This window comes from Dipodomys merriami, unplaced genomic scaffold, assembly GCF_024711535.1.
Source record: "Dipodomys merriami isolate MVZ:Mamm:240054 unplaced genomic scaffold, mDipMer1.0.p SCAF_154, whole genome shotgun sequence".
Classification (NCBI taxonomy): Eukaryota; Metazoa; Chordata; class Mammalia; order Rodentia; family Heteromyidae; genus Dipodomys; species Dipodomys merriami.
This window is the reverse complement of record NW_027202871.1, coordinates 2,885,798-2,912,392: the sequence shown is the minus strand read 5'-3', so window position 1 is coordinate 2,912,392 and position 26,595 is coordinate 2,885,798. Positions and strand designations below refer to the sequence as shown.

Sequence of the window (26,595 nt, the reverse complement as noted above, 5' to 3'; positions counted from 1 at the left end):
CCAATGGCCACTCCCTGTGCTCTCCACCGCTCCACTTGTGCCTTGTGTCGTTGGCATAAATGCCCAGAGTATCCTTCAAAATCTTCACTAGCAAGAGAAGGAGAGAAGGTTGGAGGCAGCCAAAGTCCCACCACCCTGTAGCAGTGCGCACACCCAGCACTTGTGTGCCTGCCCCAGGACCTGGGCAAGGGGTGGACGCTGGTGTCCTACCATGTCCAGCTGCCTGGAGGATGGAGCTGGGCACAGGACCGGGGCCGTGTGGGTACCATGGTGAGCAGCAGCCCAGAGGATGGGTGCCCATCTTCCTCAAGTAGGCTGATCCAAGCATGCTCGGAGCTCGAGCTGAAAGACATTTCAGCTAATTTTTTTATTAATTTTTATTTTAATTTCAAAGCACTTGCAAACCAAGTGTTGCCTTCTGTTTACCGCATCTTAGAACCCAAGTCCTTCACTATTATTCCATTACTAATGACAGTTACTTAAGGTTTTTTGTCACATTATTTGGTTATTCAAGTTATCTTGTTTCTCTCCACTGCCTTTTGAAGGTGAGTGCAAACATGAAGGAACCCAGATTCCTTAATGTCAAAAAAGAAAAGTAAAGGAAGAGAGGAAGGGGAAAGATTGGCAAAGCCAAGCATAGTGGCTCACATAATCCTGTGTCCTTGGGAGGCAAAGATTGAATGGGAGGAACACTGTTCAAGGCCACTCTATGCAAGTTTTTGAGACCCCATCTTAACAGAAAAAGCTGGACATGGTGAATCACTCCTGTCATTCCAGCTACAGCAAGAAACATAAATAAGAGGATCACAATTCTGACCAGCCTAGGCAAAAAGGGAGACTCTATCTCAAAAACAACATAACAACAACAACAACAACAATCTGCAGCTCAAGCAATAGAGCATCTCCTAGCAAGTGTGACATCACGAGGTCAAACTCCAGAACCACAAAAACTAAAATTTAATAAGACTAAAGTCAGCTTTGTTTTATTTCCACAATGCCAGGAAATTATCAGGAAGTCTGTACATATTTATTTCTTCCTGAGTCATCTTTTATAGCATTGCTTTATGCAAACAGTCATCTGCAGACACTCGGGAAACTAGAATATCTAAGAACAACTGAGAAAATTCCAGAAAGCATCAAACATTGTGGCATTCCAGATTATGATACGGGGCCCAGTAAGTGACAAATATTTAATCACCTAAAACCTACCAGTATCATTGAGTCACAGCAGGTTAGCCTTTCTGCCTTTACCTCTTTTTATTATTGTTATTTTTTATTGCTATTGTAGAGGAGATATACAGAGAAGTTATAGTTACATGAGTCAGGTAATGACTACAATGCTTTTTGAACCATATATCCCCTTCCCTCACTCTCTCATAGTTTTCCCTCTGCCTTTATCTTTTATTATCTTCTCTCAAAAGTGGCCTCAACCTATCCCAAGACACATAATGGTCTTCTGCAAGTAGAGTAACAGTGGTTCCTAGCAGAAGCACAGTGCAAGCTACCAATGCAATTTAAATATCCCACTAACCATGTTTATAAAGAAAAAACTTAGCCGGGCGCTGGTGGCTCACGCCTGTAATCCTAGCTACTCAGGAGGCTGAGATCTGAGGATCGAGGTTCAAAGCCAGCCCGGGCAGGAGAGACCGTGAGACTCCTATCTCTAATAAACCACCAGAAAACCGGAAGTGGCGCTGTAGCTCAAGTGGTAGAGCGCTCGCCTTGAGCTGAAGAGCTGAGGGACAGCGCCCAGGCCCGGAGTTCAAGCCCCATGACCGACAAAAAAAAAAAAAAAAAGAAAAAACTTAGTAGATAAGGTGAATTGTAACTTATTTTATTTAGCCCCTTCTATAAAAATTACCATTCCAGTGTGTATTCAATATAAACAACTATTGGTAAGATATTTTTACATTTTTCATATGAAATCTTTGAAATGAGTGTGATTATCTTAACTTGGACCAGTAGCCACACATGGTCAGTGGCTACATTATCTGACCACATGCTCTCTTTTCAGTCTAACAGAGCATGAGCCACATAGTAGGCACTTAAAAAATAATGGAGCCAGGTGCCTGTGGCTTCATGCTCAGGAGGCTGTGATCTGAGGATTGCAGTTCAAAGCCAGCCCAAGCACAAGTCCATGACACTTGACTCAAATACACCACCACAAAACCAGAGGAGGAGTTATGGCTCAGGCAGTAGAACATCAGCCTCGAATGAAAAAGCAAAGGAACAACACCCAGGCCTTGAGTTCAAGCTCTAGCATGGATGCACTTGAACACGCGTGCGCGCATACACACACACACACACATATACACACACACACACATACACACACATATATGATGGATAGTGTTGTTGAGATGAATAAGTGAATTGCTGTTTGAGTAATTGAATGAATGAAGTTCTAAAGTTAAATAGATACAACTTGCTCGCCTCTATTGGAATGGGGACTGAGTTTCCTAGCATCTAGAAGCAGTCTGTCATCTGGTGCAGTTCATCAGATTTCAAGGTGATGTTCTCACAGACAGCCCTGCACACCCTTACCTCTTGCTGCTCCTCTTGAGCAATCATGCTGCATCCAGATGCTAGGTCCCTCCCTGCAGTCTGATTGACACCGAGGACCAGCGTGGAGGTGCCGCTGGGGATCATCACATCAAATTAAAAGCACTGGGCATATTTCTGTGACGACCGGGCCAGGATGCTCCCAGGGCCACCGGCATCTATCAGATCAATTTAGCCTCCTGGCTTGAAAGGCTGGGACAGTTCAGCTTTCAAGAAATTAGTTTGGAGGAGATTACTTTTATATTCACAAAGATGAGCCTGTGGCAAAAAAAATAAAATAAAATGAAAGTGAAAAAAAAAGTTCCAAGATTACTGAAGTTATTTCCATTTTAACTATGGATTCACCCCCAAACTCACTGAAATCCTGTTCGGCTGGCATTTTACCCTTCACAGACTGTCAATTTATGCAATAGAAAGGAGGTCCATTTCAGTCACCTGAACAACAGGAGGCGGTGGGGCCGCATCTGGGCCTTCCCAACTCCTGTGCGGCTTTTTCGCCAGCCTCTCGTTAGAAGCCTCCAGAATGGAGCCATATTTGGATTGGACAAGTGAGAGGCCAACTTCTAATCCCGGCTTTGCTGCTGGTCAGAGTGTGAGTGTGGAAGTTCTGCCCTCACAGGGGACGTGGGAACAAGGCAGCACTGATGGTGGGCACAATACCCGGGCACCTCCCTTACTACTGGTGCAAGGAACCATGAGCCCTGCTCCTGAAAGGCCCCCCATACCCATACACACACACCCGGGCATCTCACCCTACATCTCTGCTCCAGAGCCAGGGAACACCCAGGAGCTACAAGGGGATGAAAATCCAGCGGACATGCCAATTAAAATCAGTTAAAATGCATCCTGCGAAGAAAAGGAGAAGAGCCAAGTATGCGGGGCTCATGTCTGTAATCCTAGCTCTTAGGAGGCTTAGATCTGATCATTGCCCCTTCTGTTGGCGGTGGGGGTGGGGAGAAGGTGCCTGGCCATCAGCCTTGAAGCCCTGAGGATCCAAAGTGCCACCGACCCGACAGCGAGAGCTCTCATCTAATGAGACAAGAGAGAAAATAACCACCTGACATAAGGACACGAGTCCACCTAAAACTACGAGGAAGAGGAGGAGATGGAAGAGGAAGATGAGGAGGAGTGGGAGGATAGGAGAAGGAAGAGGAGAGAGAAAGGGAGGAGGAAGAGGAGCATGAAGAACAGGAGGAAGAGGATTAGAAATCAAAATGAAAATTTTAAGGAAAAAAAGGATGAGAATCTGATTCTCTCACCCATTTCCCCTACTCCCTTCCTGAGTAAAATGAATGTTTGCAAGACCTGATCTGAAAACACCTATGGAATGCCCTTCAAATGCCACCGCCCGGCAATCAGGACGGCCAAGAATGTGGGAGAGGACGACACCCAGGCTGAGTGAGTCTCACTCACGTACTCACACGCCACTGGTGTTCCCAGAGCGACAGCTGCACCCCATACCACACAGGGACACCCCGGAGAACAGAACACAGACTCCTGCCCAGGGACTGATCTAACCACGCAGAGGAGATGGAAGCAAACAGTAAGAAGTTAACATATATGGAACATAATGGCTACTATTTTTAAATGAGCAAAGTATTGCACAGGACAGTTGAGAGAATGTTCCAGAAAGTAAGCTTAAAGCCCAAACAATGGAAAGGGAAAGACAAGAAAATTAAGGTTCTATCCAGGAGGGCCAGTATCTTCTCAACTAAAGAATGTCTAACCAGAGAACAGACAAAACACCGGAGAGGGATCACCACAGAGCAGTAGGAGAAAACTCCAGATCTCAGTGCCGTCAGGCCCTGGGGCAACAGTGCTTGCTGATAACCCAGAAAAATGAGCGGAGACCCACACAAAGAGCTCCACCGTGAAATGTATTTGAAATGTCGGGATCAACCTAGGATATTCCAAAAGAGCAATCTAGACTAGTCCGGAAGATTGGAAGAACGCACATGGAGGATCAGACAGTTTGTCATCAGCAACCCTGAGAATCTGAGCAACACAGAGCAGGCCTTCAAACACAGAGGAAGAGTGGGGTGGGAAATGATCCCTGAGGTTGAAGAAACAATGTCATTTCAGCTTTCCTGTCTCCCAACACAGCTTCACAGAAGCTCCCAGAAACCATGCTCCTTTAGGAGGAAGCCATTAGAGGAGAGGAGAGAATCCCCAAAATGGCAGAAGGGAAGTACCAAGAAGGAAGTACCAGAAAGGAAGTGTCAGGAAGGATATACTAAGGAGGAAGTACCAGGAGGGAAGTACCCAGGAGGAAGTACCAGGGCAGGATGTCAGCTGAATGGCAAGCACAGAGGAACCTGAGAGAAGGATTGTGGCCAGGAAAACCAAAGGAAAAAAAGCTTGTTACAAGAATAGCTGCGTGGGGCTGGGAAGGTGGCTCAGTGGTAGAGCGCTTGCCTTGCATGCCTGAGGCCCTGGGTTCAATTCCTCAGCACCACATAAGCAAAAAGAAAAAAGCCAGAAGTGGCGCTGTGGCTCAAGTGGTAGAGTGCTTTCCTTGAGCCGAAGAGCTGAGGGACAGCGCCCAGGCCCAGAGTTCAGGCCCCATGACTGAACCCCCCCCCCAAAAAAAAAAGAATGACCATGTGGAAAAGTAGACTTTTTCATAGCTTGGGACTTAGCTCCAAATAATGCTAAGTTAATGAAGACATTGGGACCATCTCACTCGGTGATTTGTGAGGGGAAAGGAGTTACTTCAAAGCTCTGTTGACTATGGAACAGGACATTTGCACGGACTTTTCTGATACAGCCAAAGCTATCTAATACTGCTAGCCTTTATGGGTTATGGATTGTGGCTCATCAATGAAGTCCTTTTCTAAATCCTCAGCAAGAAGATTCTGCTGGAGAAAGTTAGGAGAAATGGCCATCTCTGGGCGCTGGCTGGAGAAAGCTCAGAAACGAAAGGGAAGTCCCCAGTGAGAGGATGAAGGAATGGGGAAATTGGCATGAGGACCAGACCAGAACAGGGAGAGGGACAGGAGTGGCAGACAACCTTTCGCCACCGAGTCTGCCAGAACGCCTGAGAGAAGCATTCCGGAATGGGAAAGATGTATTTCAGTTCAGTTTCAAAACTTTCACTCTGTGGTGAGCACACCTGACTGTCAGAGAGAAGTCACCAGAAAGGACCAGAGCCTAGATCCACCCTTCAAAGAGCCTAGATCCACCCTTCAAAGAGCCTAGATCCACCCTTCAAAGTCAGCCCACCCACCTCACCTAGACCCCAACTCCAGGGCTCCACTGGCTCACAAGTCTAGAAAGTCTCCACTTATCAGCAGACACATCCATGAATGAAGGCAGAGGAAGACTCAGGCACTAAAGACGGGGTACACTAGGGACCAAGCCTTCAGCACCTGCATCTTCCAGGAGAAGACTTCACAGCCAAACCATAGCAACAAGCCAGCCAGTCATGAAGGGGTGTTTCTGCTCCAAAGCACACCACAGTACAGCTTTGCTGTCAAACGCCATTGGCCTAGCAGCTTACCTCTTCAGATTCCAACATCACCTTTTGGTTCATGATCAGATGCCTGAGCCAGGCAGGGAGCTGCGTGGATGGAAGGATGGAAGGGTAGGCGGGCTCAGTATTCTGCCCTCAAAGAGCCGTCTCTTCCCCAACACTGCCCAGGGACCAAGGCCAGCCCAGCAGGAGTAAAGAAGTAATGCATGGGGCTGGGAAGGTGGCCCAGTGGTAGAGTGCTTGCCTTGCATGCATGAGGCCCTGGGTTCGATTCCTCAGCACCACATAAGCAAAAAGCCGGAAGTGGCACTGTGGCTTAAGTGGTAGAGCGCTAGCCTTGAGCTGAAGAGCTGAGGGACAGTGCCCAGGCCCAGAGTTCAGGCCCCACAACCGGACCCAAAAAAAAAAAAAGAAGTAATGCAGATGCTTCCTCTTACGCCACAAGCTGTATTTGCCAGTAGGAAATCCCAAGAGGGTCCATATCTTTTTTTTTTTTTTTTAACTCAGTTCAATCTCAGCCAAATGGCTTATGAATTCTTCCATCCACAAGCTCACATTCCTTTTCAAATTAACTTAAAAGTCTGTTCTAAGAAGCTGATGCCCAGTTATATAAATAACAATCTGAAGATGAGAGGATAGAATAGAAAGCTGTGTGTCAGGATATTCCACATCTGTCTGACCAATGAGATGACAACCACCAGACAGAGGAGCTCAGAACATAATGTAGGGCTTGAGTCAGACATCTATAGTAGTACAAGGACAGACACCACGAACTATAGAAATAACTTCCAGCAGTAGCAGACACACTGAGCTGCCCGGGCCTGGCTGTGCTCTGTGCTGAGCAGCTCAGTGAGCATCTGGGAAACTGTCTTTGGTGGGCGTTTGGCCTAATACATTTCCTTCCAACATGCCCAGAGGCTGAATTCATCAGTCAGTACAGATATTAATGTGCAATATGAGCCCAATAGAACAGTCAAAAGAACAAGCACACCACTGAAATATAAAAAAGGGTGAGTAAAATCTCTAATTGACACATTTACAAGTGAGTGGCATCATTAGCGCTCACTAAGGAAAAAACTGTCATGCCTATAATCTCAGCTACTCAGGAAGCTGGGATCACAGGTAGGAAAGTCTATGAGATTCTTATCTCCAAAAAGCAGGAAATGGGGGTGTGGCTCATCAGGCTTCAGTGACAAAAACTCAGGGACAGCACCCAAGGCCTGATTTCAAGCTCTACTACTAGCATCAACAAACACAACCCTCATCATTCTTGAAGGTGTCATCTTTTATTGTTAGACCTTTCCAGAAGGTTCTAGTTAAGGAGGAGAATCAGAAACCCCATCATCCTATCTTTCTGTGAGCTGCTCAGACGTTTTATAGAAATCACCCTCTGTCAGGATTCTGACACATAATAATAATTTCATTTAGCTACTCTGAAATGAGGATACATTGATTCTACCAAATAAGCAGGCATAGCAAGCTGATTTCTTTATTTGAAAATACATGGGCAGGGAAGTTAGGGTAAGTTCTGGGGTGCAGATTTAACCTTTGTCGGGGTGCTCAGAGGTCTGTGTAGTACTCAATGATCTTTCTAACTCAGAATCCATGCTCTGCCTGGGAGGTGGTAAAACAATTCTCTCTGTGGACTTTTTTCTTTTGACAATGGCGCCCTCTGGTGTCCACACACATTACAGCTGGTTAAAACACGTGGTTGGTTGCTGTTAGCTAGCTAAGCAACTGATTTTTCTGACATTAAAAAATTAATAATTGGCTAATTTAATAAGAACTCAATCAACATTTGAGTCCATATGAATATCCAGCTTTGGCCTCTCTCTGGCTGCATGTGCAGCCAACTCTAAGAACAAAACTCCACGGCATACCTTCCCCACCTCCCATCCTCACCAGACAGAGAAGCTGGTGGCTCACACCTGTCATTCCAGCTACTCAGGGGGCTGAGATCTGAGGATCACAGTTCAAAGCCAGCCCAGGTGAGAAAGTCCATGAGATTCTTAGCTACAATTAAGCACCCAAAAGCCAGAAGTAAGCTGTGGCTCAAGTGGTAGAGCACCCACAAGCATTGAATGAAAAGCTTGAGGACAGTGCTCAGCCTCTTTGATCTCAGCCTCCTGAGTAGCTGGCATGACACGTGTGAGCTACCTATTCCCAGCATCCTCCCATATTTTTAATGGAGTGAAAGTGATCTACATAATTTGCTGTGGTTTCATATTTGCAAGTTATTCTCCAAGACAGAAAAATACTGTGCTTAGAAACCAAATTCCATCTCTGCTGGACAGACAATAGTGAATGAAGTATTTCCAAACCCAGGGAGGTTTGAAGTTGCTCACACAAAGGACCATACAGTGAAGACCTGGTTCAGGCCTGCCATTCCCAAACCCTCTGTCCATACTGACAGCGTGTGCTCATGACGGGCAAGAGCCCGAATACATCTAGCCCAACACTACTGGAGACAAGCAACCCACAGTGGAGCCCAAGGCCTGTGACCCCTGAAAGTATGCGGCGATCACCCAGTACTCTGCAAGTCTGGCTGCCATGTCTTGTGGAAGAAATCCAGCCCTCGGGTCAGATTTGCTAAGGGCTTATCAATTTGGTTTATCTTTTCAAAGAACCAACTTTTTTTTTTTTTAAATTGTATTTTATTTTATTTGAGAACATACTGTACAGAGGGGCTACAATTACATGGGCAGGATAATGCATACATTTCTTACCAAGCATTGCAGCCTCCTCCTTTGTTTACCCTTCACTTCCCTTCCCCGCCTCCCCCCTCCCCCACCCAATTTTACCCCCCTCCCCCCACCCAATTATACCCCCCCACACACACCGACATTGTAAAGCTGGTTTTGACATGACATTTTGTACTTCTCATTGTTGCAACAGGTCCACCTGAATCCTTAAACGACTTGTTTGCCCCCATCTCCTCCACATGTTATACTGACATCAAATATAGTGAAAGCGGGGGTTACACTGTGGGGGAGGGACATACAAAGCAACAAAGAAATAATCTTATAAATGCGTTAGAAACACATGCATGAAAGAAACGAAAACATTAAAATACATATTTAAGGGTTCATTTTCCTAACATCACCTTATCTGACCTTTTCCGCTTGACTCATACCTATACTAGATATTGTAAATAAGGGAAACCATGGGACCTATGCTTCTTTGGGCCTGGCTTACTTCACTTAATATAATTTTTTCCAAACCTTTCCATTTCCTAACAAATGGGGAAATGTCATTCTTTCTGATGGAGGCATAGAATTCCATAGTGTATATATACCACATTTTCTTGATCCATTAATCTACTGAGGGGCATCTGGGTTGGTTCCATATCTTAGCTATGGTAAATAATGCTGCAATAAACATAGTTGTGCTGGTAGCTTTAGTGTGGTCTTGTTTGTAAACATTTGGGTAAATGCCCAAAAGTGGGATTGCTGGATCATAGGGGAGATCTATGTGAAGTCTTTTGAGGAACCTCCATACTGCTTTCCAAAGTGGTTGAACAAGTTTACATTCCCACCAACAATGAAGTAAGGTTCCTTTCTGTCCACATCCCCTCCAGCATCTGTTGTTGTTAGAGTTCTTGATTTTTGCTGTTCTAACTGGAGTGAGGTGATATCTCAATGTTGTTTTGATTTGCATTTCTTTTATGGCTAGGGATGTTGAACATTTCTTCATGTGTCTATTGGCCATCCTTCTTTCTTCTTCAGAGAAGCTTCTCTTTAAGTCTTTCGCCCACTTATTTATTGGGCAGTTGTTTCTTTGAGGATTTGTTGTTGGGTGGTTTAATTTTTTGAGTTCAAAGAACCAACTTTTTGCTTTGTTAATTCTTTGTATAGTTCCTTGAGTCTCCATTGTTGTTGTTTTTTTAATTTCTGATCTAATCCTTATCATTTCTTTCTGTCTACTGGTTTGGTGGTTGTCTTGTTGTTTTTCTTTGAGCTTGAGGTGCAGCATCAGAGTATTGATTTGCAATTTCTCTAATTTGTTGATGGAGATGCTGCTTGTGGCTATAAGCTTTCTTCTTAGCACTGCCTTTAAGGACACATATTTTCTCCTCGGTGGCAGTCAGATCAAGTTTATAAACAGGAGTGTAAACACACGCAGGGTCACAGTACAAATGTACTGACCAAAGCCTGCTTCGTTCAGGAGAGGATTTCTCTGAACAACAAACCTGCGGTCTAACAACGTGCTGGTGGGAGAGGGGACCCCCGGGAAGGGGGTAGATGAATGGAGAGAAAGGATGGAGGAATGCAGTCATTAACAGTCAATGTGACATGTTCATGTGAATGTGGGACCAGGTTCCCTCCACGGAGGGGCTGGGTGGAGTTGCTAGATGTGGGGAGAATGACAGGAAGGGTGGCACTGATCAAGGTGCACTATACTCCCAAAATGATGTGTCACGTTCAAACCTCTCTGTACAACCACTTAAAGATCATCTTAAAAGACAAGAAGTCCAGTCCTGTCTGTGACTTTCCCTGGAGTGAACTGTAGCTGTGAAAGCTGGGTAGCTCTGTATGCCAGGTGGTGGGGGCGGAGCTAGGCCTGGGTGGGGCCTGGCTCTGGCCCCACCCCTGGGGCGGGGCAGCTTCCTGATTAGGAAATGCTGCACCGGGGAGCACAAGGCTGGGCCCTCTGAGGCCAGTTTATTGGGCTGTCTCACAACGAAGTCTGGTTCTGAGAACTGAGGGACAACGTGTGTGGCGTAGCTGGGAGCTGCGACAGCTGTGGTCTCAGCTGTTTTTCAGCATTTAATGCGTTTATCTTCCTGCTAACCACATTGTTATTGAGTCATTCTGTTAAACAAGTACCCAGTGTGAGGCTGGCATCTGCACACCCCACGTGCAAAGAAAGCCAGGCCTCCCTCCCTGTGACCCTGTGTCCTTCCAGGTCAAAACAAATGCTGTCCCTCCCTTCTGTGTTGAAAGAGATTCCTCTTCAACCAAGGCAAGAACGAACTTAACTGTAAGCATCCAGGAAAATAAATGAGTGCAGGGGAGACAGGAGAGGTTAATCTGACCCCAGTACAATGCAAGCATGTGTAAATGCCACCGTGAAACCCCTGCAGACCCTCTGCTAATAAAAAATAGCTGAGTGAGGACATGCCCAATGAAATGCCTTCTCCCTACTCGATACCGCTTTAAAAATATGTGGGAAATAAAGTAAAATAACTCTTCAAAAAACTTAAAGTTACTATGCTTTTAATACCGTTGGGTATTGCTACTACACGCAAAAGCTGGAGGGTCAGCCAGGCACTGGTGGCTTACGCCTGTAGTCCTAACAACTCAGGAGGTTGAGATCTGAGGATTGTAGTTCAAAGCCAGCCTCAGGCTGACAAATCTAAAAGACTCTTATCCCCAATTAATACCAAAAGTCAGAAATGGAGGCGAGACTCAAGCAGTAATGTACCAGCGTTGAGCAAAAAATGCTAAGCCAGAGAGGGAAGGCTCTGAGTCCAAGACCCAGTACTGGCACAAATACACAAATAAATGAATGGAGTGTCGGTTCACCTGGAAGTACTGTGGCCTCTGAGAATCAAAGCTGCCAGTTAGGCTACTAACATTGCTACCAATTAATTTTACAAATCACATGCATCACTGCTTTAAACTGGTAAACACCGGGAGAGGGGGCCGGCCCTGAGCGTCAGGGGACGATGCTGTTTGACTCTTCACAGAAATTGTTCGAGCCATGACACACGTGATCAACCAAGGCATGGCCATGTACTGGGGCACCTCGCGGTGGAGCGCAATGGAGATCATGGTACGTTCGCCCCTTCCTGGCTGTGGCTCCTTCACAGCCTCTCCTACAAGCTGCCCAGTGAGCCCCGGAGGCACATTTCTAGAGCTTCTGAAAACCCTTCTCCCAGTCACTACAGAACTGAAATTCTAGAATCAAATCTATCATTAAAGAAATGCCTGGTCAGGTGTCAGAGTCTCAGTCCTGTCTTCCAAGCTACTTGGGAGGCTGAGATCTGAGAATACTGGTTCAAAGTCAGCTCAGGCAGATGGATCCAAGACTCTTCTCTCAGACTGACCAGCAAAAAGCTAGACATGGAGCTGTGGCTCAAGTGGTAGAGTACCAGCTTTGAATAAAAAAACCTAAGCAAGAACTTGAGACCCTGGATCTGGGCCTGGTACCTGCATGAGAAAGAGATAGATGAGAGAGAGAGAGAGAGAGAGAGAGAGAGAGAGAGAGAGAGAGAGAGAGAGAGAGAGAGAGAGAGAGAGAGAGAGAGAGAGAGAGCGCAGCTCAGGATACATCAGGCAGAACTGTGACTGACTGCATGTTCTTTGGTGGTAGGGTGACAGTTTACAGTTAGTAGACAGAGGGGCAGAGTATTCTAGTTTTCTTGTAACAACTGTATTACTGAATAACCCTTCTGTTTAGAATCCATTTAAATACCAACCACTTGTATATGCTAGTCTAAGTTTTATTTCTTTAGGAACAAAAAGATAATAATCAAATCACATTTTCCTTCTAATAACTGACAGTTCACATGTGGACAAATTTTCCCTGGCCTGACTCAATCCAAGCCTTGACCCAGAACAAAGACGTCCCCATGAGGGGAGGAGTGAAATGGCCCAGGCCTCGCTTGTCACCCGGCTCCCTGCTTGTCACCCAGCTCCCTGTGTGCTGTGGGCTCCAGTCTCTTTACTGACCGCCATCTTGCATGTAAAAGAGTGAACAGGCCTACTGTGCTCACCCGTACCAACCTCCCACCCCACCCCCGGGTCTCATCTCTCCCTAGGAAGCCTACTCAGTGGCCAGGCAGTTCAACATGATCCCGCCTGTCTGCGAACAAGCGGAGTACCACCTCTTCCAGAGAGAAAAGGTGGAGGTGCAGCTGCCGGAGCTCTACCACAAAATAGGTAATCCTCTAATCACGGTTCCTGACAAGTCCTGATCATGGGAGAACTACAAAATAGGTAATCCTCTGATCATGCCTCCTGATGTGTCCTAACTACGGGAGCACCGGGAACATACTTCTTCACAGTCCCTAACTGATACAAGGATCATGTCTTGTGTTCCAAAACTGCCTGTGTAGTGAAAGGGGGCGCCCAGTGGATAAGCCCGTGCTCACAGGAGCAAGCATCTTTCGGTGGGCCTCGTAAAGCCTCCCCCCAAAGCCATGGACATACACTTATCTCAAAGCAGCTTCCAGAATAACTTCCTTCTGAAAACACAGCAGGGAGATGCTGGATAAAACCAGAACAGATACCAACACGAAGACAACAGGGATGACCATGAATGACTTCTGTCACACACTGAGTGTTTTATAAGGCATGGCCTTCCTCCATCTGCCAGTGCTGCTCGGGAAGCACTGAGTTATTTTGCCAGAGGAAGTGTATCTCTCTGGGTCTAGGGAGTGCAGACATTCCAAGAGCAGGGCTGGATGGGCAGTGTGTCTTGCTCTTGTAATCCCAGCTACTCAGGAGACTGAGATCCAGACGATAGCAGTTTATAGCCAGCCCAGGCAGAAAAGTTCTCAGACTCCATCTCCAAATTAACCAGCAAAAAGCAAGTCTGGAAATGTGGCTCAAATGGTAGAACATCAGCCTGGTTGGCAGGAGGCCCTAAATACAAACCCCAGTACTATAAAAATAAAATAGAAAATAAAAACCATCATGGCTGCGTGACATTCCCATACTCGTTTCCCCAGCTCAGTCCCAAGAACTGACCATCGCAGGCGTAACTGGCTCAGGAAGGACTTCTAGAATGTACCAGTTAGCTGTGTCGCTCGCCCAGGGACCAGCCAACTTTCCCCTGTCACTGGCCCAGTTCTAACCCAACACCTCTGCACTCTGAATGCTCCCTGGCTGAGCAGCATTTTCATTGTGTTGTGTTTTGTTCCCTCCTCGCAGGGGTTGGGGCGGTGACCTGGTCTCCTCTAGCCTGTGGAATCATCTCTGGAAAGTATGGGAACGGGGTGCCTGAAAGTTCCAGGGCTTCACTGAAGGTATTCCCCCCCCCCTTCTAGAAAATACTCCGGGTCTGGAGGGGGGAGGAGACTGATTCGTGGTGTGGCACAGCCTGGACCTCCTGCGCCAGGCACACTATGATCTTGGCCGCTGGTAATTGTGGCCCTGAGGCCCTCTGAGGGGCTTTGCTCCCTGTCAGGCCACTGCCAGCCCTGTCCAATGGGCTTGAGCAGAACACCACCCTCCCGCTGCCCTCCCTCCACCCCCTCCCTGCTCCTGGGGAGGTGGGGGTGTGCTTGGTGCACTGGATGGGACTGCCCAGCCCAGACCCCTGAGGTGCTACGTATCCTAATTTTGAAGCGATTGCTTCCTTGCTTGATCCTTTCCCATATAAGTGGATTTCATTGCAAAACCTGAGCCAGTACGGCAGCCCAACTTGGCTGGGGTTGACTGACACCTCCACTGTGGTGGGAGGGAGAGGGATGGAGTGGAAGGCCCTTGCATGGACACCTGCCATTGGCTCTGTCATTGGCTTTGGTTGAGGCTTGGGACATAAATTCTGAATCCTCTGATCCTCTTGAGGATTCTGAATCCTCACACTTTCCAAGCTCATCGGAACAAAATTTCCTCCACTCAGGACATCTTGATTCACTTATTACAGAGTACTCCAAACATTTTTTTTTCTTATGCGTAAGAACATGTCTGTTTTAAAACAAACAGAATAACCAAAAAGCTGGAGAGAGTGTATAATAACAATAGAATCACAAATTACTCTGCAAATGTAGAGGGAGAGAGAATACAGGCATCTTAAAACTTCAGACCAGACAAAGTCTTCCTAAGAGGAAACAGATGCTGAGCCAGCTCCCAGTCCATGAGTGCTCAGCAGAAGAGCCAAACCAGCTGGCCCTGCCGGCAGTACAGCTGGGAACACCTCCGCCTGTCCCCTGTCTGTCCCTCTCACAGCCCGCCCGGACTCTGCATCACTCTCTTTCCTTCCACTGGGGAGACCTGGACTTTTGGCTTGCTTGTTCTCTAAAATAATGCAATATAAATACCCCCTGAAGCACGCTGACCCGACCCCGTTCCTGGTTCTGGACAATTGGAAAGGACACTTACCCCAGATTATGAAGATCTTGTTCCTGAAAATTAAAGACTGTTCTGAACAAATCTAAATGAGTCAGCCAAGAAAAAGTAATAGTGTCTTAGTGTTGGGTCTTCGTCCGTCCCACAAAAGACGGACGGGGTCCGAGGAAAGGTAAGTGCGGCGCTCGCCTGTTCCCTAGCCTCCCTCAGCCCAGGAGACAATCAGACACAGCGGGGAGCCAAATCCAGCAGGTAGAAAAACTCATTTATTAACAGAGAGCAGCCCCTTTTTTAAAGACAAAGAGGGTGGGTGGTATGGTAAGGGAGGAAGAGGAACCAATCACTGTCAAGGTCACACCCTATCATTCACCTGAGCCTTCACGGGCTGGTTAGGTACTGATCAGAAGATCAATTGGGGTCTGCCCACTCTACTCTCTCCCAGAGCCATCTTGGCTGGCCATGTGCTCTTCAGTAAATTAGGCTCTGCCCACTCAACCCCCTCCCAGCGCCATCTTTGCTGCCCATGTGCTCCACAGATTCCCCCTTTTTTTTTTGTTTTAATGACAGACCCACCTAGCACAGTAATAAACATCAGACCCACCACAGTTAGAAATGTCCGAAGCAGTTCAAATAATTCCTGGGCACCTGGTGTCTTAAGTAAGCCAGTTCCTTGTACGTGCCTTTAAGCTAGCACAGTAGTCAAGATGACCTTTGAGCTTTACTGTCAGCTCCCAATTGCTCCCAACATCATCTCCCCCCATCTTTGCTTAAAGAAGCGAACCCGCCTGTCTTAGGTTGGGTGGATCGCCTTGTCTGCCTTACCCGTCATCGGGAACTTCTTCAGAGCGAAGCTGAAGGCCCTGTCTTAGGTTGGTCAGACTGACACCCCCTCTTACCCGTCTCTGGCTGCGATTCCTCTCGGGGGGGGGGGGGGGGGGGGGAATTCATTCATTTGGAGCTTGATAACTGGCTGGCTAAGCTCATAAGAGTTTTGCAGTGCACGTATAACCCAAGGAAGGCATAGAAAAACCATCAGCAAAAGCATTCCCAGGCCAGGAAATGTCACTACTAGTCCTTTAACCTTAGTGAAGGATGGGATAGCAGTCTTTGCCACTTCAGAGTCCAGAGTCCAGAGTCCAGCTATTTGCCTGTGGGGTTGGACAAAATCTAAGCTGGAAGCATAACAAAAGGTGGTTGTTTAACAATAAGTATGGATTCAATGCCGCTATACAAGCAATTAGTAAAAGAACAATTAAAGCAGGTAACATTAAAATAATTAACTCCTAAAAAAAATATTAAATAGTCCATAGGGTGGTGATCAAAATGAAGGTCAGGCAACCAGGTCGAAGGGACAGCTTCTCTTGTGGTGCTCCTGACGATTTCTGCATTGCCAGCGTTGATCACTGCCCAGGTCACTCGCTGAGGTTGATGCAGATTCCATAGGGCCGTTCACAGGATCGGGAGAGTCAGGACAGCCAACAGCTGGAGTGTCAGGACAGCTGGAGTATCGGCATCTGCAATTGTTAGAGAACACAAGAGAGCTTCTCAAGGGCTGGTTGCCCTTGGGGATGGTTAATAATTGTCTTTCTGGCTTTTGTCTTTAGCTTATTCTTGGGCATCCTCCTGTATAGAGGAAATGGGTAAAAACTTAAGGTTCCTGGCAGGGATCCAAATGGGAGCGGACTCCCCTATGGGGAAAACGCATCCAAATCCCCTGCCCATAGTAACTAGGGGGTCAGGTCCTCTCCATTGTTGTGTCAGGGGGTCCTTCCACCTGACTTCCACTTGGGGCTTAGGGTTTAGTTGTCCCCAGTGCTTCTGAAATCTGGATTCGGTTGCCCCTTTTGAAAAATTTAAAATCAAAGCTATCTGTAACTGTATATGGGGGCTAACTCCCCCTTTTTTGTTTTAATACAAATTAAAGGGTTTTTGAATGTCCTGAAGGGCCATAATTATGGCCAGCATTTCCTTATATTGTAATTGTAGGGACAGAAACCCATGGCAACAGCCAGTTGATTTCCCCTAAAAGACTCTGAAGTTGGGATAAGGTCAGAGAGGCTGGAATATCCAGCAAAGGCTTAAGGGGGCTGGCCTAAGTCAAGGTAAGGTGGGTCCCGAGCACCTTAAAAGGAGCTACCTTTTGAATTTTATGTCCAGAACCTGGGCCAGAAGGCCCTCCAGGCAGCTTGGGTCTCGGTGCCCCAGAATTATATCGTCCATGTAGGCATAGGCAAGGGAGGTATCTGAACCCAGCACAGGCTCTAACAGTGTGGCCAAGTATTGTTGGCAGAAGGCTGGGCTATTGGCCATACCCTGTGGCAGCACTGTCCATTCAAACCTCTGATCAGGCTGGGAAAAATTAAGAGAAGGTATAGAGAAAGCAAACTTCTCGCAGTCATCTGGATGCAGAGGGATAGAAAAAAAAACAATCTTTAATATCAATCACAACCAAGGTATATTCTGAAGGTATAGCAGGAGTCCAGGGCATGCCTCTTAGGGGCGTTCCTACTAGCTCCATCCTTTCATTTACCTTCCGTAGATCTTGGAGCATCCGCCAAGCCCCGGAGGCTTTTTGAATAACAAATACGGGTGTGTTCCAAGGACTTATAGAAGGGCGGATATGCCCGAGGCTTATCTGCTCCTCCACCAGAAGGTGGAGGGCTTCAAGTTTAGGTTTAGTCAATGGCCACTGCTCCACCCAGATTGGGCTTCCCGGCTTCCACCTAATGGGAGGTACCCGGGGGGCAGTGGCCTTTAGGATTGGGGGTGCACCCGAGCGGGCCCCCTATGTTCTTCTCTGTAATTATGAAAGTTAAAAAAATCCCCTTCCTTAACTCCCTCTAGATCCTGTTTAAGCCTTTGTGCTTCTTCCCCATCCAGGATATCATCATACGATGCTCGATGGTCTGTAGTGATCACAGCATCCATTTGTCTTAGCATATCTTGCCCTAGTAAATTGGCAGTGAGGTTCTTTGCCACTAAAGGGCGTATCTTTTCTCCATCTGAGCTAGTCCATGTCATAAGGGAAACCGTTTCTTTGGTCTGGGAATTGCCCCCTACCCCCAATATCGGGGGCCCAGGTGCAAGCTTCCAGTCCCAGGGCACTTCCTCCTCCCTGAGTATGGTTCGGTCTGCCCCCGTGTCAATTAAGCAGTGAAACCTCTTTATGCCTATGAGAATACTCATTTTAGGGTGGAGTCCGTCCACCAGGGGGATGGTCCAATGGACCTGGGCTGCCCTGCCATGAGGCTGCCTGGGCCTCACAGCAGAGGGGGTTCCTCCTTGAGTTAAAGGGGCTAGAGGATGCCCCTCCCCAAGTTTAAAGACTTCCCCTCTAAATCAAACTTGTATCCCTCCATGCCCCTGGGGCAGGATGTAGGGGGCGGTTTGCCCTCAGGCCGGTTGGCGAGGGATTGTTGTAAACAGTCCCTCTTAAAGCGCCCCTCCTGCCCGCATTTAAAACAAGTCCCTCTTTCCAATAGTCTTGGGGTTTCTTGGCCCTGGGCTGCCAGCGCCTGAGTAAAAGCCTCAGTCATTGTAAACGCCTGAGCCTGTAAAGCTAAAGCTAGTGATTGGGACTGGTGATGTTGCGTTCCCACATCCTGTGAGGCCACCACCCATCTGCTCAGGGAACTCTCTCTCAATCCCGCGCAGGCTATGCGGTGGTCTGCATTCATCCCTTCCCAGACCAGCAGCTTCATTGGTTGAGCCTGCCGGTTACTCTCTGCCCGCACTCTGCATTCCTCCTTAAAGAAAGCACACCATTTAATAAACTGAGAACTAGTAAGAATGGCTTTGGCCACATCCATCCAGTCCTTAGGGACACAAGGGTGATAGGCAATGTCTTGTAATAGGGTCTGGGCCCAAGGAGAGTTTGGGCCATCCTCTGCCACCGCCTTGTGGAGCTCTTTAAGATCCTTAGCTTCCCATGGATACCATTCCAAGGGCCTGTTAGCTCCTGGTGCCAGATTGACTGGATACGCTTGGAGAAGCGAATCCTGTGGCCGAGAGTCTGGGCTCTTTGGTGGCCCTTCCTTTCCAGGGCTCTTTGGTGGCCCTTCCTTTCCAGGGCTCTTTGGTGGCCCTTCCTTTCCAGGGCTCTTTGGTGGCCCTTCCTTTCCAGGGCTCTTTGGTGGCCCTTCCTTTCCAGGGCTCTTTGGTGGCCCTTCCTTTCCAGGGCTCTTTGGTGGCCCTTCCTTTCCAGAGGAGGTCTCCGAGGAGGTTACTTTCCCGGCCCTCGGCCCCTCCATAGAAGGCTGGTAGGGGTCTGGGTCTTGCAAGTCCCTCTCGCAGGTCTCGTAGGGCACCGTACCTCCCCTCCAATCAGGAGAATAGGGAGGGGGCCTAGGACCGTCAGTATCAGCTGGGTCAGAGGGGGTAATATCAGCTGGGTCAGAGGGGGTAATTTTTACCCTCGTTTTGACTTCTACTGTGCACGTCTCAGTGCGTTCTCGATTGGATTTGACCCTTTCCTTTTCCTTCTCACTTCCCACATCCTCCTGTATCCCTTCTAGGCCTGATGTTGTCTCTTCCTCCTCCTTCTGTGATATAGCATTACCCATATTTAGGGTTTCACTTACCCCGAGAGACCGCTTAGCCTCGGCCGGTATCTTTTCCTTTCGTGCCCCACGTTGGGCGCCAGATGTTGGGTCTTCGTCCGTCCCACAAAAGACGGACGGGGTCCGAGGAAAGGTAAGTGCGGCGCTCGCCTGTTCCCTAGCCTCCCTCAGCCCAGGAGACAATCAGACACAGCGGGGAGCCAAATCCAGCAGGTAGAAAAACTCATTTATTAACAGAGAGCAGCCCCTTTTTTAAAGACAAAGAGGGTGGGTGGTATGGTAAGGGAGGAAGAGGAACCAATCACTGTCAAGGTCACACCCTATCATTCACCTGAGCCTTCACGGGCTGGTTAGGTACTGATCAGAAGATCAATTGGGGTCTGCCCACTCTACTCTCTCCCAGAGCCATCTTGGCTGGCCATGTGCTCTTCAGTAAATTAGGCTCTGCCCACTCAACCCCCTCCCAGCGCCATCTTTGCTGCCCATGTGCTCCACATCTTAGGATGCAAATAAAGGAAGAAATCAAGAAGACAGGGATGCATGGCGAATTCTGGTTTCACTAAACATCTACTACCACTAAGCAGTGCCGAGCACCAGGCTGAGTTTTCCTTTATTTCCCTGTTTCCCCACAAAGAGAAATGCCTGCAGACGGCGGCTGTAGCTAAGCTGCTGCACATGCTTCTCAGCTCACAACAGGGTTGGGCCCAAACCAACCCACAGTAAGTCAGAACATCCAAATAGAAAATGCAGTTAATATATCTCACCTACTGAGTGTGATAGCATGCCCTAGCCTACCTTAAATACACTGAAAATTGTGCATTTGCCTACTGTTGGTTATTTATTTGTCTATCAACTACTGGGGTAAAAATGGAAAACACAAAACTGTATGGAAAAAAAATCATCTATCACCCAGACACTGTGGCTCACATCTGTAATCCTAGCTACTCAGGAGGCTGAAATACAAAGATCACGGTTTGAAGCGAGCCCAGTCAAGAAAAATCCATGAGATTCTTATCTCCAACTAACCAGCAAAAAAGCCAGAAGTAGAGCTGTGGCTCACGCAGTCTAGCACCAGTTCTAAGCAGAAAAAGCCCAACAAAAGCTCAGACTCTGAGTTCAAGCCTTGGTACAGACAGACAGACAGACAGACACACACACACACACACACACACACACACACACACACACACACACACACACACATCCTATGGGAACCATTGTAAGTGGGGACCATCTGTATATCGTTATAGGCTTTCTGAAAAAACTCCAAGTACTTCCAACTGTGTGGGGTGTTGTTCTTAGTTTAATCTGACCTGAGGGAAGTCCTTTGCCACAGGCAGAAACTGAAGCAGACATCAGCATTGTCAATTCCAAACCAGAAACTCCTCACAGACAGGCTGGTGTGGCACCAGGCTCTCCTGGCTCTAGTAATCACTCCCAGGATGTCTTAGTCTCTCTTCACATCCAGGCTTTAGTGCAGTGACACTGTACTCAGGCAAGTGCGTCGAGCTGCGTCACTGCTGGGAGAATGCTGGCAGATGCCTGGAGCTTTCCTCATGCACACACATGGAACTCTCGAAGACGGCCAAACCCCAGAGCGATGGCTGCCGGTGTGCAAGCCACTCCTCAGCTCTGGGAGTCTCCACAAGGGCCCTGCGGCTGCCCACAGTTGCTCTAGAGCTCTGCCATCTGCAGTCATCAGTTGCATGTGTTCAGATGGAAGAATGCACACAGCCACCAGAGCACATGTACTGAGAATAACTGAGAAGGAAGCAGAGATCAGAGGCTTGGCCTGAGATGTTAACGGCGTTATAAGGACTGCAGAGATTAGTGAACCTAACTGCAAAAAATCAAAACATGTTAGAAACATGGATCAAGTTGTAGAATGCCTGCCTGGCAAGTATTAGGCCCTGAGTTCAAATTCCAGCACTACTTAGTAAATACAGCAAACAAAAAGGTGACAGCTAAAGGATTAAGGGTTTCAAGAGAGAAGGATTCAGTAAATGAGTATTTGAGGTCTGTTACTTTAGTGTGCATCTCACTTACACACACACACACACGCACACACACACACTTGTAACCCAATCCTAAGAATGCATTACATATAGGATTTTAAAACAAAGGCATTAAACAAGATTGATATATAAAAAAGACATTTTTCTGTGTTCAGGGTACACACCGAAACCTCAGGATCTCTCCTAGCTACACAGCAGTTATCAAGAGCAATTGTTAGTTTCCCCTCTTCCTCTCGGTGTGGATGACATTCAGAGATCTTGGACCCCTAGAAGAGGTTACAAAACTCGAGCAGAGATGATGCTGTTTTTTCCCAAAAAGGACAGAATCACTTCTGGGCACTGCCTAGGTCAACGCCTGGTCCCTGAAGATTAGCAGGAATGTTCCTGTCCACCCAGTCCCCACTGGCCCAGGCTCTGCTCCCTCCACAGCTTATGCCCAGCTGGGTGGCCCTGGTGTAGCCGTCTCCCGCAGCAGTCTCTCACAGGGAGCGGACCGCAAGCCCATGAGTGAGCTCCAGGAGGCTGAGAGAGCCGGGGCGCCTTTTCACATCTGCAAAAGTCCTCACAAGTACACAGAATGCAGTCATGCTTTCCTTTGGAAATTCTCTCTTAGGAGATGAAAATAATATGTAAGAAACAAAAGCCAGTAGCATGTTGAACTGTGGCCTGTGCCTGGGCAGACTGCAGACTTCAGAGCTTTCCTTAGCTTGGGACAATCCATGGGGCAATCGTCACCAGAGGAAGTCCCTGGGGCCAGGGAGTGGCACACTTGGTTTATTATCCTCACAGAAACAGGCTAACATCTTATTCTCCCAGGCTAGCTCTGTACGTGTTCCTTAGTAAGAGCAGGTCATCTGGGAAGTAGGGCACGGCGAAGGTCTGACATTTTTTTTGATTTCCATCTCTGAAACCTGGCTTACTTTGGAGTCCACAGATCAGGGCCAGTCTCTTCCCAGAGGTTTTAAGGAATATTTCCTGTCCCGAGCTTTTTACTTGGTAAGTTCCAGGAGCTAAACAATAGGCAATACACACTCAGGAGAATGTTTATCTAACTTAAGAAATGTGCTTGGAATCTGTACCGGTACCAAGCTGCACCTGCACCGTCTGCTCTTCGGGAGAAGCCAAAGGAGCAGAGTTAATGTGAAGAATACAGAGTCATGCCAATAGAAGACAAGAGATACTTGAGAATGGGAGACAATGGGTTTCTTTGAGCTGAAAACTTGGTACTGGGCCTTCTTAACAAAAAGGAAGGAAACATAATAGATCTTGTCAAAATGCAGAATCTTAGTGCTATTTATCTGTATCTATTTGCTAAAACTGGGCTATCAAGAGAGAAGTGTCTCCCCCATTGTCTCCGCCCCTGGGTAGAGGAGGGTCTCACACGCCAGCCTTGGGGATCTGAGGATACTTGTGCCCATGTACCAATGTGAATAGTGAATATAAGTCAACATCAGTCTGTTTTGAGCCCTAAGCAAAGAGCAAGATTGCTCACACAGTCTTGGATCAAGACAAGCATCCCATCCCCGAAGAACCAAGGGAAGCATGGAGAAGATTTGGAAATTCACCATCTTGACCTCCCCCCCCCTCACCGGACATTAACAGTCCGTGTCTGTTCCTATCCGTAGTGCTACCAGTGGTTGAAGGAGAGAATCGTCAGCGAGGAAGGGCGGAAGCAGCAAAACAAGCTCAAAGACCTTTCCCCCATTGCGGAGCGTCTGGGGTGCACGCTGCCTCAGCTAGCTGTGGGTAAGAACACTCATTATGGAGGGCGGGAGTACTTCTGCCTGAGGTCAGAGGAAATGCAGCTGCCCATTCAGTCCACACACCTGTCGTGGGAAAATGTCGGCTATCAGACTGATGTCACAAGTGCAAGTTTCTGGTAACTACGTTATTTAAGATTGCCCAGAATGTTCCATCTATGGAAACATTTTTACTCTCCTTCCCCACTCCCTTATAACACAACATGAAAACACATCAAAACACACAAGACTCCTGCAGCACTGAAGGCCAACTGCACAGTGGCACTGTTTACTTCTGGCCAGGTTTCTACCCACTGAGGAGATGTGAGCTCAGGAACTCCAGCTTGCAAGGCTGTCATGATGCTTCTGAGCCAGGCCACCGGCCCTGCTTTTCACTGGGTCTCTTGAAGGCAAGGGGGCTCACTTGTGCCTGACCTGTCATCTGAGCAGGCTTCCTTTCTTCCTGTTAAGACAAGATGGCGGTGTTTTCTGCCTGGGCTGGCCTTAGAACTCAGGCCTCTGATCTCAGCTTCCCACATCGGCTAGGAGGATAGGTGTGTGACACAGTGCCCAACTATGGGTTGAGAACTTTTAGGTCCAGGCTGGCCTTGAACTACATACACCCCATTCTTAGCTTCCCAAGTGAATGGGGTAATGGGTGTGAGCCAGAGGCGCCCAGCTGTTGCTCAGCTTTTAAAATCTTGAGATTACTGTGTCCTCTACACAAAATAAGGTCCTGAGGTTTGGCTGTAGCCAAGAGCTGTAGACACTGTGGACACACTCAATAACAAAGTGCCTGGCACCCTGACCACGTCCGTCGCTCCCTGTGTCCATGGCTCCCTGACCCTGTCCGTGGCTCCTGACCAGTATCCATGGCTCCCTGACCATGTCCGTGGGTCCTGACTGGTGTCCGTGGCTCCCTGACCAGTGTCCATAGCTCTCTGTGTCCATGGCTCCTTGGCTGTGTCCATGGTTCCCTAACAGTGTCCGTGGGTCCCTGACCATGTCCATGGCTCCCTGACCTTGTCTGTGGCTCCCTGATCTTGTCCGTGGCTCCCTGATCCTGTCCATGGCTCCCTGACCTTGTCCGTGGCTCCCTGATCTTGTCCGTGGCTCCCTGATCCTGTCCGTGGCCCCTTGACCATGTCCGTGGCTCCCTGACCTTGTCTGTGGCTCCCTTACCGTGTCAGTGGTTCCCTGATCTTGTCCGTGGCTCCCTGACCTTGTCTGTTGCTCCCTGACCTTGTCCGTGGTTCCCTGACCATGTCTGTGGCTCCCTGACCTTGTCCGTGGCTCCCATACCATGTCCGTGGTTCCCTGACCATGTCCGTGGCCCCTTGACCTTGTCCGTGGCTCCCTGACCTTGTCCGTGGTTCCCTTACCGTGTCTGTGGCTCCCTGACCTTGTCCATGGCTCCCTTACAATGTCCGTGGTTCCCTGACCATGTCCGTGGTTCCCTGACCCTGTCCGGGGGCCTCCTGACCTTGTCCGTGGCTCCTGACCAGCGTGCTTCCCTCTTCACAGCATGGTGTCTGCGAAATGAGGGTGTGAGTTCCGTGCTCCTGGGGTCGTCCACTCCTGAGCAACTCATCGAAAACCTCGGTGCCATCCAGGCAAGTACCCTGGCCCTTCGCAGCAAAGTCCAGGGAAGAGCACGGTGCCCTGGAAGGTTCTGGGCAGCGAGCGTCCTGGGGGGAGGAGTGGGAAGCAACAATGTCATCAAAGCCCAAGCCTCCAGGCAGGGCTGTCTACTGCGGACTGACAAAAGTGATCCCTGGCCCTGGGCGCTTCCTCCTGGGTCTGGATTGTGCAGCAAGTGACCCCTAGGCCTACTCTTAGCTGATGCACCAGTGTGAAATGTGCCACACAAGACAGAGCACATGCATCACGCATTGCCTCCTTCACGCTCATGCTAACCTGCTGGCATGGAGCCCCCTTGCTCGTCTGCCAGCCTCCTGTGACATTCTCCCCATGGCCCACCACATAACAGATAGGCTGCACCTTGCTGTCCCTCCCTCTCCCCTCAACTGTGAGCCCCAAAGGTGGGAGATGGGTGTCTTTCTCACCTTCCCAACTCCTAGAGTGAGAGATGAACCTTAGTTATGACTTCAGACACCCACCCCTGGGGCTTCCCACTGAGCATGACGCCTGTGGGCAGGAGGCCACACAGCACCATATAGTCTGCGGAGGCAGGAGGGAAGGGTGTGAGGAGCGTGCTCCCGGGGTGGGGCTGGAGCTGCTGTGACTGTCCTCCCCTCTCCTTCCCCTGCTTGAGGCCCTGTGAATGAGCCTGCCCGCTGCTCCCGCTCTTACAGGGTGCATTCCCCCTGCTCACTGGGGAGCAGAACTTTCTCCCCTACCCACCTGTCCCCCAAACAAGCCTACGGATGGCAGACAGAGCTGCAGGACAACCTGGTTAAACTTAGTGTCTAACACTTGAAAAGCAGCCTAGGAGATGCTGGGGGTGAACAGGGAGACTGCCGGCTGACTCTCTCCACCCAGCGCTGCACTTCCTCTGGGGTTCTGTGTCCCTGTGCCCACATGGGATATACTCTCTAGGAGCCACCTACCTTCTCCCCAGCCTCATTATGTCTCCATTATGTCCCCACGTTGTGGGGACAGGGGCACAGTTGAAGGAACTGAAACCCAAGGTAGCCATTCCAAGCTATCTGTACTGGCAGAACACAGACTGCCCGGCCAGGTGAGGCAGCGGAGTCCTGCAAGGAGTAAGGGGGCAAACCACAGAGAGAAAGAATGAACCAAGAGATTTTCCCCATTAACTCACTGGGCCTTCCGTGTACCCCACACTGCCGACAGCACAGCACACAAGAAACCCATTACTGTCCAATTTCCACAAGCTTTTATCCCAAAACACACACACACACACACACACACACACACACACAGAGTCACCTAGAACCCTCATCTGTAGCCACCACAAACCATTCACTCCCCAGAGGTCAAGTGTTCCATTCTCTGACCACCATAGCCACAGCGCACCAACACCCTATTCGTCCCCTAGATTCAGATCTCCAGCTTCTCCCTGCAAGGCCTTCCCTGACAGGTCACCCCAGCAACAGCAGCCAGGCCCCTGACCCTGGGCATCCTCAGATCTCAGCCCCCCAATGGCTAGGACTGATGATGTATCTAAACCACGGTGCCAGCCTGAGCATGTTTGAACATTCACATCTCTCTGAACTGTATTTTGGTGTAATGAGGACTGTTTTCGCC

At 48.6% G+C, this 26,595-nt stretch overlaps 1 protein-coding gene and 1 long non-coding RNA gene across 3 annotated transcripts in view; one reads left to right on the top strand and one right to left on the bottom strand.

The window, feature by feature from the left end:
• LOC138827357 (uncharacterized) overlaps positions 1-15,285 on the bottom strand; it is a 32,190-nt gene extending 16,905 nt beyond the window's left edge. The window contains exon 1 of the long non-coding RNA XR_011372048.1: positions 15,085-15,285. This is a non-coding gene — a long non-coding RNA (uncharacterized lncRNA). The remainder of the gene's footprint in view (positions 1-15,084) is intronic.
• Positions 1-26,595, top strand: part of Kcnab1 (potassium voltage-gated channel subfamily A regulatory beta subunit 1) — a 216,565-nt gene that overhangs the window by 187,250 nt on the left and 2,720 nt on the right. For both annotated transcript variants that reach the window (XM_070022896.1, XM_070022897.1), the window contains exons 9-13: positions 11,724-11,809; positions 12,798-12,918; positions 13,912-14,006; positions 23,251-23,371; positions 24,889-24,977. In XM_070022896.1, coding sequence (XP_069878997.1) covers positions 11,724-11,809; positions 12,798-12,918; positions 13,912-14,006; positions 23,251-23,371; positions 24,889-24,977 — 512 coding nt within the window. The remainder of the gene's footprint in view (positions 1-11,723; positions 11,810-12,797; positions 12,919-13,911; positions 14,007-23,250; positions 23,372-24,888; positions 24,978-26,595) is intronic.